The sequence below is a fragment of the Pongo abelii genome, chromosome 16, assembly GCF_028885655.2.
Source record: "Pongo abelii isolate AG06213 chromosome 16, NHGRI_mPonAbe1-v2.0_pri, whole genome shotgun sequence".
In the NCBI taxonomy this organism is placed as follows: Eukaryota; Metazoa; Chordata; class Mammalia; order Primates; family Hominidae; genus Pongo; species Pongo abelii.
The window spans coordinates 14,515,858-14,526,692 of record NC_072001.2 but is presented as its reverse complement, the minus strand read 5'-3'; the positions used below and the strand labels follow the sequence as shown (position 1 = coordinate 14,526,692).

At 46.4% G+C, this 10,835-nt stretch overlaps 1 protein-coding gene across 1 annotated transcript in view; it reads right to left on the bottom strand.

Annotated features, from left to right (window-relative positions):
• Window positions 1-319: 319 nt before the first annotated feature.
• LOC129050240 (putative GED domain-containing protein DNM1P46) overlaps window positions 320-10,835 on the bottom strand; it is an 86,613-nt gene continuing 76,097 nt past the window's right edge. The window contains exons 2-3 of the mRNA XM_054532011.1: window positions 1,303-1,507; window positions 320-588 (exon numbers count right to left, since the gene is read on the bottom strand). Of these exons, the coding sequence (XP_054387986.1) occupies window positions 488-588; window positions 1,303-1,507 (306 nt within the window). The 3' untranslated portion in view covers window positions 320-487. The remainder of the gene's footprint in view (window positions 589-1,302; window positions 1,508-10,835) is intronic.

Here is a 10,835-nt window from a genome sequence, read left to right as displayed (position 1 = left end):
TAGAGGAGGTGGGACCCTATCACCCCTGCTCTGCAGTGGATTTGGCTCTCAGCACTCCAAGGCATCCAGGCTGGGAGCTGGATGCCCCACCCTGGCAGCATGGCTCAGACAGCACAACAGGTACGGCATGCCCAGGATGACATTCCTGGGCCTCTGGCCACCTCAGAGTACAGCCCCACACACAACCCCCTCCAAGCTCTCAGCCCTTACACCATAAACCACGAGCTCCCTGACGGCTCCTGAGAGCACCCACAACTGCCAGCTTGGGCACGGAGCCTGTTCCAAGAGGCCCCAGGCTCAGCCATGGGGGCTGGGGAGCTTTGAGGCCATGGGGGCCAGCCCTGCTACCTGCGTCTGGCAAGGACGCTCTGCACCTGCAGCCAGGAGTTGTCCACGGGTCCCCGTGTGCATGCTGATGGTGGTTGTGCTGATGTCACCGATGATGCTGAGCACCTCCTTCAGCACGTGGTGCATGTGCAGCATCTCATCACGCCACTGTGCCTGCTCTGCCAACTCCTCCATCAGCGTGTTCTGGTTCCCATGCAGGTACAGGTTGGACAGCAACTCTGATCACATGAACTCCTTGGTCTGAGAGAGGGCAAAGAGGGAAGGAGGTTGGGACCTGATGCCTGTGCTGCCCTGATGCCTGTGCTGGACACTGTGCTGGACTTGGAGCCCTGAGTATGGCTTTTCACATGCTGCTTCTACACCGCTTAGACTCCAAGATATGCCTCCCCACCGCCCTTTTCTCACTCAGATATGGACACTGAGGTCCAGAGGAAAAGTCACCTGTCCAAGGTCACAGATCTGGGAGGGGACCCAGGACCTATCATGCCACCAGGACACCTGCCTACTCAGTGTTTTTAAAAAAAAGTTTTTGGAGATAGGATCTCGCTGTGTCGCTAGGCTGGAGTACAGTGGGTGAGATCACCACTCACTGCAGTCTCAAACTCTTGGGCTCAAAGTGACCCTCCAATGTCAGCCTGTCAAGTAGCTAGGACTATAGGCACGTGCCACCACCAAGCCCAGCTATTTTTAAAATATTTGTGTAGAGACCAGGTCTCACTATTTTGCCAAGGCTGGTCTCAAACTTCTGGGCTCAAGCTATCCTCCTGCCTTGGCCTCCCAAAGTGCTGGGATTACAGGCATGGGCCACTGTCCCCAGTCCCACGTTATATTTCTATGAGACAGCTCTGCTGTGGACCGTGCCTCCCTCCCTGGACCTGGTCCCATAGGGCTGGTCAGCATCTCCCCCAGGCCAACATGGCCACCTGCATCTCCAGTGCCACAGGAGCCGCCTGCCCCTATGAGGCGGTGCATGCACGTTGTTGATCATGACGTGCATGATGGTCTTGGGCGTGACACCAACCATGAGGTCCCACATGGTCTTGTAGACAATGGCCATGTAGGAGTCCACCAGGTTCTGGGTGGTTTCCATTTGCCGCTCCAGCTGTGGGTCCATGGAGCGCATGAAGCTGTCGGAGCCATTCTCCTCGGCCTTGTTGTCCTGTCATGGAGAACACAAGGGCATCAAAGTGGCCAGGCCATGCAGCCAGGCTCCAGGAATCCCTAGGATCTCAGCCCCTCCAAGGGTACCTGGAACATTGAGGCACAGAGAGAAGCAACTGGCCTGAACATGCACCCAGCTCCCCACACGCTCTAGACAGTTTCAGGTCTCTGCCTCTCAGGACCCCAGACTCCCCTGATTCAGTCTCATCTTAGTTCTGACTCTAGTGCCCAGAATTTGCCTCAAGTTACAAATCCAGAAATTGGAAAAGAACATCTCCAGGTCCCCTGCCTGGAGACCTGGCCAGAGCTTGTGCCAGGCTGCAGACGCCTGGCAAGGGGCAAGAAAAGGGCATACTCACTTTCCCCTTGTCCTGGGAGGCCCATGCACCAACACTGCCACCACCGCTGCCACCTGGGAACACGGCAAAGTAGACACACACAGAGACGAAAACGGGAAGGGTTGAGTGAACCTGGGACACTGCAGCCCAACTTTAATGTGTTGTGGAATTCTGTTAGCTAATATTTTATTGAGGAGTTTTGCATCAGTATTCATCAGTGATATTGGCCTGTAGTTTTCTTTTTTTGTTTGTATCTTTGATTTTGGTATCAGGATAATGTTAGCCTTGTAGAATGAGTTTGCAAGTATTCCCTCCTTCTCTATTTTTGGAATCATTTGGGTAAGGTTGGTATTAGTTCTTGTTTAAATGTTTGCTAGAATTCAGCAGTGAATCATCAGGTCCCAGGCTTTTCTTTGCTGGGAGACTTTTTATTACCACTTTGATCCCATTATTTGTTATCAGTTTGTTCAGGTTTTGGGTTTCATCATGGTTCAATCTTGGTAGGTTAGATGTGTCTGGAAATTTATCCATTTTTAGTACGTTTTCCTATTTATTTGCATATAATTGCTGACCACTAGTGATCCTTTGAGGTTTAGTTTTCTTTTTTTTTTTTTTTTTTTTTTTTTTTTGCTATGTCTTGCTCTGTCGCCCAGGCCGGAGTGCAGTGGCGCGATCTCAGCTCACTGCAAGCTCCACCTCCCGGGTTCATGCCATTCTCCTGCCTCAGCCTCCCAAGTAGCTGGGACTACAGGCGTCTGTCAGCACACCCGGCTAATTTTTTTGTATTTTTTTTGGTAGAGACGGGGTTTTACAGTGTTAGCCAGGATGGTCTTCTCTCCTGACCTCCTGATCCGCCGGCCTTAGCCTCCCAAAGTGGTGGGATTACAGGCGTGAGCCACGCCCCCTTGGGACAGGGACACACACACACACACACACAGATTTAGTGGTTGTGGCGCCCAGTCGCGAGTGTGAAGAAGGGACCAGATGGGTCGGGCAGAAAGGTGCTGGGTCAAGAGAGGAGGGGGCAGCCGGGAGCGCGCACACGCAGGGTGCGCCGGGTTGAGGGGTGAGGGGTGAGGGGTAAGAGGTGAGGGGCCACGAGGACCAGGGCGGGGTAGGGGCAGCCCTTTCCCAGGCGGTAGCGGGGGCGCTGGTGCTGTTGCCCTTTTAAGCTGCGGCTTGACGGAGCCGCGCCTCCTGTCGGTGGAGTCGGTTATAAAGGGAGCAGCCCCCCAGGCCGCCACACAGCTCCCGCCAAGTCCTCGGTGTCCCTTGCCATTTTCCAGCAGCGCTCCCACGAGGGTCACCGCCGCGGGGAGAGGTGGAGCCGCGAGAGCTCGGCCGGGGGCCCCGCCGGGTGGTCGCGGCCATGACAGCGGCTCGGGACAGGCTCCTTTTCCGCGCCCCTCCCGCCTGAGATGAGGGAAAGATGTCCCTGTCAGCGTTCAAGGCCAAACTGAAGTTGCCGGCCTCTATCTTCCACGAGAACCAGGAGCCACAGCCGCGGCTCACGCTCCACCGCAACATCAAGGTGAGTCGCCGGGTGGCGGCCTCGCGGGGCAGGGCGAGGGCGGAAAGGGGGTGCCCAGAGTCCCAGGACAAAGGGGAACCTGCCCCAGGGAGGCCCCAGTTCCCCGCCCCTTTCTCCCGCAACTAGCCCGCCGGGCACTGCTCCAGGCTTGGGTGGGAGAAGGCGGAGGGCGCGTCTCTCCAACTCCTAGCGCGGGGCTGGCTTGGGGGCTGCTGGCCCCTCTCGGCCCCTGTCGCTGCGCTTCGAGGTGGGAGCCCGCGGCTGCCGGAGCCCTCTTGGGACCCATGGTCGCCGTCAGTGAGCCCACCTGCTCTGGGGACCGCGACAGGGCGGGGCAGGGCGACTCCCGAGTTGTTGGAGCCCAGGCGGGGAAGGGGAAAGACCTTTAAGATTTTCGGTTTTTTGGCGGGGCGTAGTGGCTCACGCCTGTAATCCCAGCACTTTGGGAGGCCAACCGGGTTGATCACTTGAGGTCAGGAGCTGGAGACCAGCCTGGCCAACATGCTGAAACCCGTCTCTACTAAAAAATAGAAAAATTAGCCGGTCGTGTTGGCAGGCGACTTAATCCCAGCTATTTGGGAGGCAGAGGCAGGAGAATGGTTTGAACCCAGGAGGCGGAGGTTGCAGTGAGCTGAGATGGAGCCGTTGCACTCAAACCCGGGGGAGAAGAGCGAGACTTCTCTCTCTCTCTCAAGAAAAAGTTTTCTTTCTTTTTTTCTTTTTGTTGAGACAGAGTCTCACTCACTCTGTCGCCCAGGCTGGAGTGCAGTGGCGCGATCTCGGCTTGCTGCAGCCTACCTCTCTTGACAGTCCACTGGTTAAAGCGATTCTCCTGCCTCAGCCTCCAGAGTAGCTGAGATTACAGGCGCCCGCCACCACGCCTAGCTAACTTTTGTGTTTTTAGTAGAGACGGATTTTTTTAGTAGAGACGCGGTTTCACCATGTTAGTCAGAATGGTCTTGATCTTCTGACCTCATGATCCGCCCGCCTTAGCCTCCCAAAGTGCTGGGATTACAGGCGTGAGCCACCGCGCCCGGCCTCTGTTTTGTTTTATACATGTAATGTATTCACAAGTATCTTTACAAAGTGATTTTGATACTCTTTTGTCTTCTCCCTAGAATCTCTTTGTTCTGTAATAATTTTTTTAGTTTATTTTGATCTTATTTTCCTCTTCAAAGCCTTTCCTTAAATATCTATTCTATGTTGCTTATCATTTGTAGTCTTTTTTTTTTTTTTTTTTTGAGAGGGAGTCTTGCTCTGTCACCCAGGCTGGAGTGCAGTGGCGCAATCTGGGCTCACTGCAAGCTCCGCCTCCCAGGTTCACGGCATTCTCCTGCCTCAGCCTCGTGAGTAGCTGGGACTACAGGGGCCAGCCACCACGCCCCGACAATTTTTTGTATTTTTTTGTAGAGACGGGGTTTCACCGTGTTAGCCAGGATGGTCTCGATCTCCTGACCTCATGATCTGCCCACCTTGGCCTCCCAAAATGCTGGGATTACAGGCGTCAGCCACTGTGCCCAGCCCTGATTCTATATTATAGTGAGTTGTACAATTATTTCCTTATATGTTACAATGTAATAATAATAGAAATAAAATGCACAATAAATGCAATGTCCTTGAATCATCCCAAAATCATCTCCCACAACCTTGTCTGTGGAAAAATTGTCTTCTGCAAAACTGGTTCCTGATGCCAAAAAGTTTGGGGACTGCTGGCATAAGTGGTCTCATATAGTATTTGTCCTTTTGTGCCTGGCTTATTTCACTTAGCATAATGTCTTTAACGTTCATCCATGTTGTAGCATGTGCCAGAATTTCATTTGTTTTTAAGGCTGAATAATATTCCCTTGTATGTATTTAATACGCCTTGTTATCTTTTCATCTGTTGATGAATGCTTGGGTTGCATCCACCTGTTGGCTATTGTGAATAGTTTTGCATTGCCTGTCTTTCTCATGATCGCCATCCTATTTCACATCTAGCAGGTGTGAGATTCCATTGATTGATTGATTGATTGAGACAGGGTCTGACTGTTGCCCAGTCTGGAGTGCAGTGGCATGATCTTGGCTCACTGCAACCTCCATCTCCCAGGCTCAAGCAATTCTTCTGCCTCAGCCTCAGCCTTCCGAGTAGCTGGGATTATAGGCATGCACCACTACCAGCTGGCTAATTTTTGTATTTTTAGTAGAGACGGGGTTTCACCATGTTGGCCATGCTGGTCTCGAACTCCTGACCTCAAATGATCCACTTGTCTCCGCCTCCCAAAGTATTTGGATTACAGGTGTGAGTCACTGCGCCCAGCTAGTAGGTGTGAATTTCTATGTCTTAGTGGTTTTGATTTGCATTTACGTGATGGCTAATGTTGTTGAGTATCTTTTTATGTGTTTATTGGCCATTTGTCTATTTTCTTTGGGGAAATATTTATTCCAAAATTTAACCTATTTTTAAGTGGGTTATGTATCTCTTTATTATTTCGTTGTAAGAATTTTTTTACATATTCTAGATAGGAGTTATAACAATTTTCTCCCTTTTTCTGGATTGTCTTTTTTTCTTTCTTGATGGTGTCCTTTGAAGCACAAAGATTTTAAATTTTGATATAGTCCAATTTATCTTTCTTCATTTGTGTTTTTTTGCTCCTTGTGCTTTTGGTGTAATATCTAAAAAAACATTGCTACACCAAGGTCACAAAGGTTTCTGTCTATGTTTTTTTCTATGAGTTTTATAGTTTTGTCAATATCTCTTATATTGAGCTCTTTTATCCATTTGAGTTAATTTTTGCATGTGGCATGAAGTAGGGGGTATAGCTTCATTGTTTGCACCTAGACATCCAGTTATCTCAGAACTATCTGTTGAAAAGCTTATTCTTTCCCCATTGAATTGTCTTGGAACCCTTACTGAAGATCAATTGACTGTATATGTGAAAGTTTATTTCTGGATTCTATTCTTTCATCTCTTCATCTGTCCTTATACCAGTAGCACACTCTTGATTACTGTAGCTGTTTAGTAAGCTTTGAAATCAGAAAGTATGAATCCTCCAGAAAGTTTTTTAAGGTGGGTTTGGCTGTTCTGGGTCACTTGCATTTCCATATGAATTTTAGGATCAGCTTGTCAGTTTCTGCAAAGGAGCCAGCTGGGATTTTAATCAGAGTTGCATTGACTATGTAGATGAACTTAGGAAGTACTGCCATTTTAACAATATTAAGTTTTCCTCCATGAACACAGGATGTATTTGTACTTATTTAGGTCTTACTTTAATTTCTTTCAATCATAGTTGTGTTGAATGCAGACCTACTTTGAATTAATTCTAAGTTATTTTTATGCTACTTATTGCTTGACAAATATAATTGCTTTTAGTTTTTAACTAGTTTTGATGTAATGTGAAGTGTATTTGGACCATGTGAAGCTTATTTCTGCTTTGAACTTTAGTATAAATAGGTTATAATAAAATCTCACTGTGCTAATTTTTTGGTTATGTGAAATAGAAAATCAATGTAAATTTAAAAATTTATTCTGGGCCGGGCACGGTGGCTCACACCTGTAATCCAAGCACTGAGGGAGACTGAGGAGGGCAAATCACAAGGTCAGGAGATGGAGACCATCCTGGCTAACACAGTGAAACCCCATCTCTACTAAAGATACAAAAAATTAGCTGGGTGTGGTGGTGGGCGCCTGTAGTCCCAGCTACACAAGAGGCTGAGGCAGGAGAATGGTGTGAACCTGGGAGGTGGAGGTTGCGGTGAGGCGAGATCGCACCACTGCACTCCAGCCTGGGCGACAGAGTTAGACTCCATCTCAAAAAAAAAAAAAAAAAAAAAAAAAATTCATTCTGAAATGCCATAGATGTTGAAGCTCTTCTGGCAGATGGTTATAAAGAGGAATATATAATCATTCTATTGAGAAAATATAATCAATAATGTGAATACCTAACGTAGTTTATTTTACATATATATCTCAGTATTTATTTATTTTTGAGACAGAGCGTCACTCCTGTCACCCAGGGTGGAGTGGAGTGGCAGGATCATGGCTCATTGCAGCCTGAACTTCTTGGGCTTAGGTGAGTCTCTCATCTCAGCCTCCTGAGTAGCTGCGACTACAGGTGTGCGCCACCATGCATGGCTAATTTTTTGTATTTTTCGTAGAGGTTTCCCCATGTTGCCCAGGCTAGTCTCAGACTCCTGGACTCATGTGATCTGCCCGCCTTGGCCTCCCAAAGAGCTGGGATTACAGGTGTGAGCCACTGTGTTGGCCTTATGTTTTATAATTTTTAAATGATACTTTTTATTCTATTACAAAACATATATAATTGTAAAAAACTTGTAAAATATAAAAGAGGAAAAAGACAATAGAAAAATTGTTTACGATGAAATTCCCAGTTAAACAGCGATTACATTTTTTTTTTTAAAAGCCTGTTGCTCAGGCTGGAGTGCAGTGGCATGATCATAGTTCACTGTAACCTCATACATCTCATACATTTTGATATCATTACTTCTGTTTTTATACATAATGTGTTCACTTTGAAAGAAGAGATTATAATTTTATAATGATTATTTTCGTTTAATGATCATGATCTCATTGCAATTATTGATCATTTAGTTTATTCCTGAACATTTTGTTATATATATTTTTGCTGTTGTGAGTGGGCTATTTCTTATAACTTGGCATTTGTGCCTACATTCAATTTACCTATAGGAAATTAATTTTTGCATATAATTTTTTTAATTGGTGCAGTGGCACAATCTCAACTCACTGCAACCTCCGCTTCCTGGGTTCAAGTGATTCTCCTGTCTCAGCCTCCTGAATAGCTGGGATTACAGGTGCATGCCACCACCCCCAGCTAATTTTTGTATTTTTAGTAGAGATAGTGTTTCACCATGTTGGTCAGGCTGGTCTTGAACTCCTGACATTGTGATCTGCCCACCTCAGCCTCCCAAAGTGCTGGGATTACAAGCTTGAGCCACCGTGCCCAGCCTGTTTGTATGTTTTCTTATATCTTTCATCTGAGTTGCAAGGGGCACATTGGGTTTCCAGGAATTTTCTTAGCTAACTCTGTTCCTTTATCTTTTAAGGTTCTTAAGCATAAATCCTCTTTTTTTTTTTTTTTCTGATGGGAAATACTGGGGCATAGCCCTAGGAATACAAATTATGTTTAAATAGAGCACAAAGTACCATCTCAAAGGAATAACTGATGGTGAATGGTGATTCATTTTATTATGTATCAACTCTTACGAGGCTTAATAAATAATTGAGGTTTAACACTTAGGTAACCGTTCTGTATTTAAGTCTGAAAATTTTTTTATGTTACAGTTTCAACTTCACATTGAATATTCTGTAAAGCAGAAATAAATTGATTAGCATTCTATGAATGAAAAATAAAGCCATGGGTCGGGTGCAGTGGCTCACACCTATAATCCCAGCACTTTGGGAGGCCGAGGCAGTCGGATCACCTAAGGCCAGGAGTTTGAGACCAGCCTGGCCAACGTGGTGAAACCTCGTCCCAGCTACTCAAGAGGCAGAGCCAGGAGAATGACTTGAACCCAGGAGACGGTGGTTCTGGTGAGCCAAGATCGTGCCACTGCACTCTAGCCTGGTGACAGAGCAAGACTCTGTCTCAAAAAAAAAAAAAATTAGCTGGGCATGGTGGCGTGCACCCATAATTCCACTACTTAGGAGGCTGAGGCAGGAGAATCACTTGAACCCGGGAGACAGAGGTTGCAGTGAGCCAGGGTTGCACCACTGCCTTCCAGCCTATGTGACAGAGTGAGACTCCATCCCTAAAAAAACAAAACAAAACAAAACAAAAAAAACCCATGCTGATAATCGAAAAACCAGTTTGCCTCATCACAGTTTAGAACATTGAATTGTAAAGATCTTTTTTCTAGTCCTGGCCAGGCTTAATGGTAACATGAGCAATTCAGTTACTTTCTCAGAGTTTTATATTTCTATCTGTAAAATGGAAATGATGGTATGTACAGTTTAGGATTTTTGTGAAAATTAAGTGAGACTGCAACTGTCTTGAATAGCAGTTGAAGTACATTGATATAGGTGACATTTTACAGTGGTGTCTTCCTCAGCATCTTGTTAGTTCAGTGTTTTAAAGCTCTATATTAGTCACAGAAACAAAGTCTAATTTTTGTTCTTTTGTTCTCATTTCAGATTACAAGTGGACACCTGAGTCAGCAGGACCTGGAATCCCAGATGAGAGAGAGCTTATCTACATGGACTCAGATCTTGTTGTCACCCCCATTAATGACAATCCAAGGGTACAGAAAGCACTCTAACAACTGAGTTGTAGACTTTACTGAGATCTGAAATCTGCATGAGATTTTCATTCAGAATATTATTTACTGTCTAATCTTTCCTTTTCTCTTGTCTGCTTCTGTTTCATTTGTGCTGCATGTCTGCATTTCCAGGTCCCGCTCTGTCTGCAACGCTTTCCTCTGCCTTCACTTCCACTTCACTGGAGTTCTAAGTTTTCTCCCCTCTGTTTTGAATGAGTCAGCTCTGCCTCTCACTACTGCTTTCTTCCACATGCCCCGGAGGGGTTGCCAGCCTCTTGACCTCAGACCTTAGCTCTCAGTCCCATCGTTTCTCCATCTGCACTAATGTGAATCACTCTAAGTATTCTAGTCTCTGACGTATTTTGAAGGCAGAAGCAGTCAGAGGGCACTGCTCACCAGGCTGGGCTGGGCAGGCAGATCACACGGAAGCCCTGCCCTCTCACAGGTTGTTAAGACTGCATGGGAGATGGTGAGGAGACACTATGGGAGCTGGAGGAGTCACGGTTCACAATGTACTTCTAAACCACTGTGAGTTTTTTTGCTTCTTGCCTTTTGGAATATAATACTTTATTGCTAGGGGAAAATGAGTATTTACTTTAAAAAACAGATGCATTTCTAAGTCCCTGTGTTTTGTCTTGACTTCCAACTCCACAACATACATTCCACTACTTACTCTCTATTTTAATTTTCCTGCTTCTGTTACTTTTTTTTTTTGAGATAGAGTCTCCCTCTGTCACCCAGGCTGGAATGCAGTGGTGTGATTTTGGCTCACTGCAAGCTCCGCCTCCTGGGTTCACACCATTCTCCTGCCTCAGCCTCCAGAGTAGCTGGGACTACAAGCGCCCACCACCACACCCAGCTAATTTTTTGTATTTTTAGTAGAGACAGGGTTTCACCATGTTAGCCAGGATGGTCTTGATCTCCTGACCTCGTGATCTGCCCGCCTCCACCTCCCAAAGTGCTGGGATCACAGGTGTAAGCCACCACGCCCAGCCTTCTTTTTCTTTTTTAAATCTCTTTTTCTGTATTAATTCATGACTGTCTTTTCGTATCTCATTGGGAACAATACTGTGGTTTATACCAAAGGGTTCTTGGATTCATGTTTATTTTCTAGACAGACAGCATTTTATATAGATTATTTAGCTATTTTTCATAATGGAGCTAATCCTTTTTGTGAGTTCATA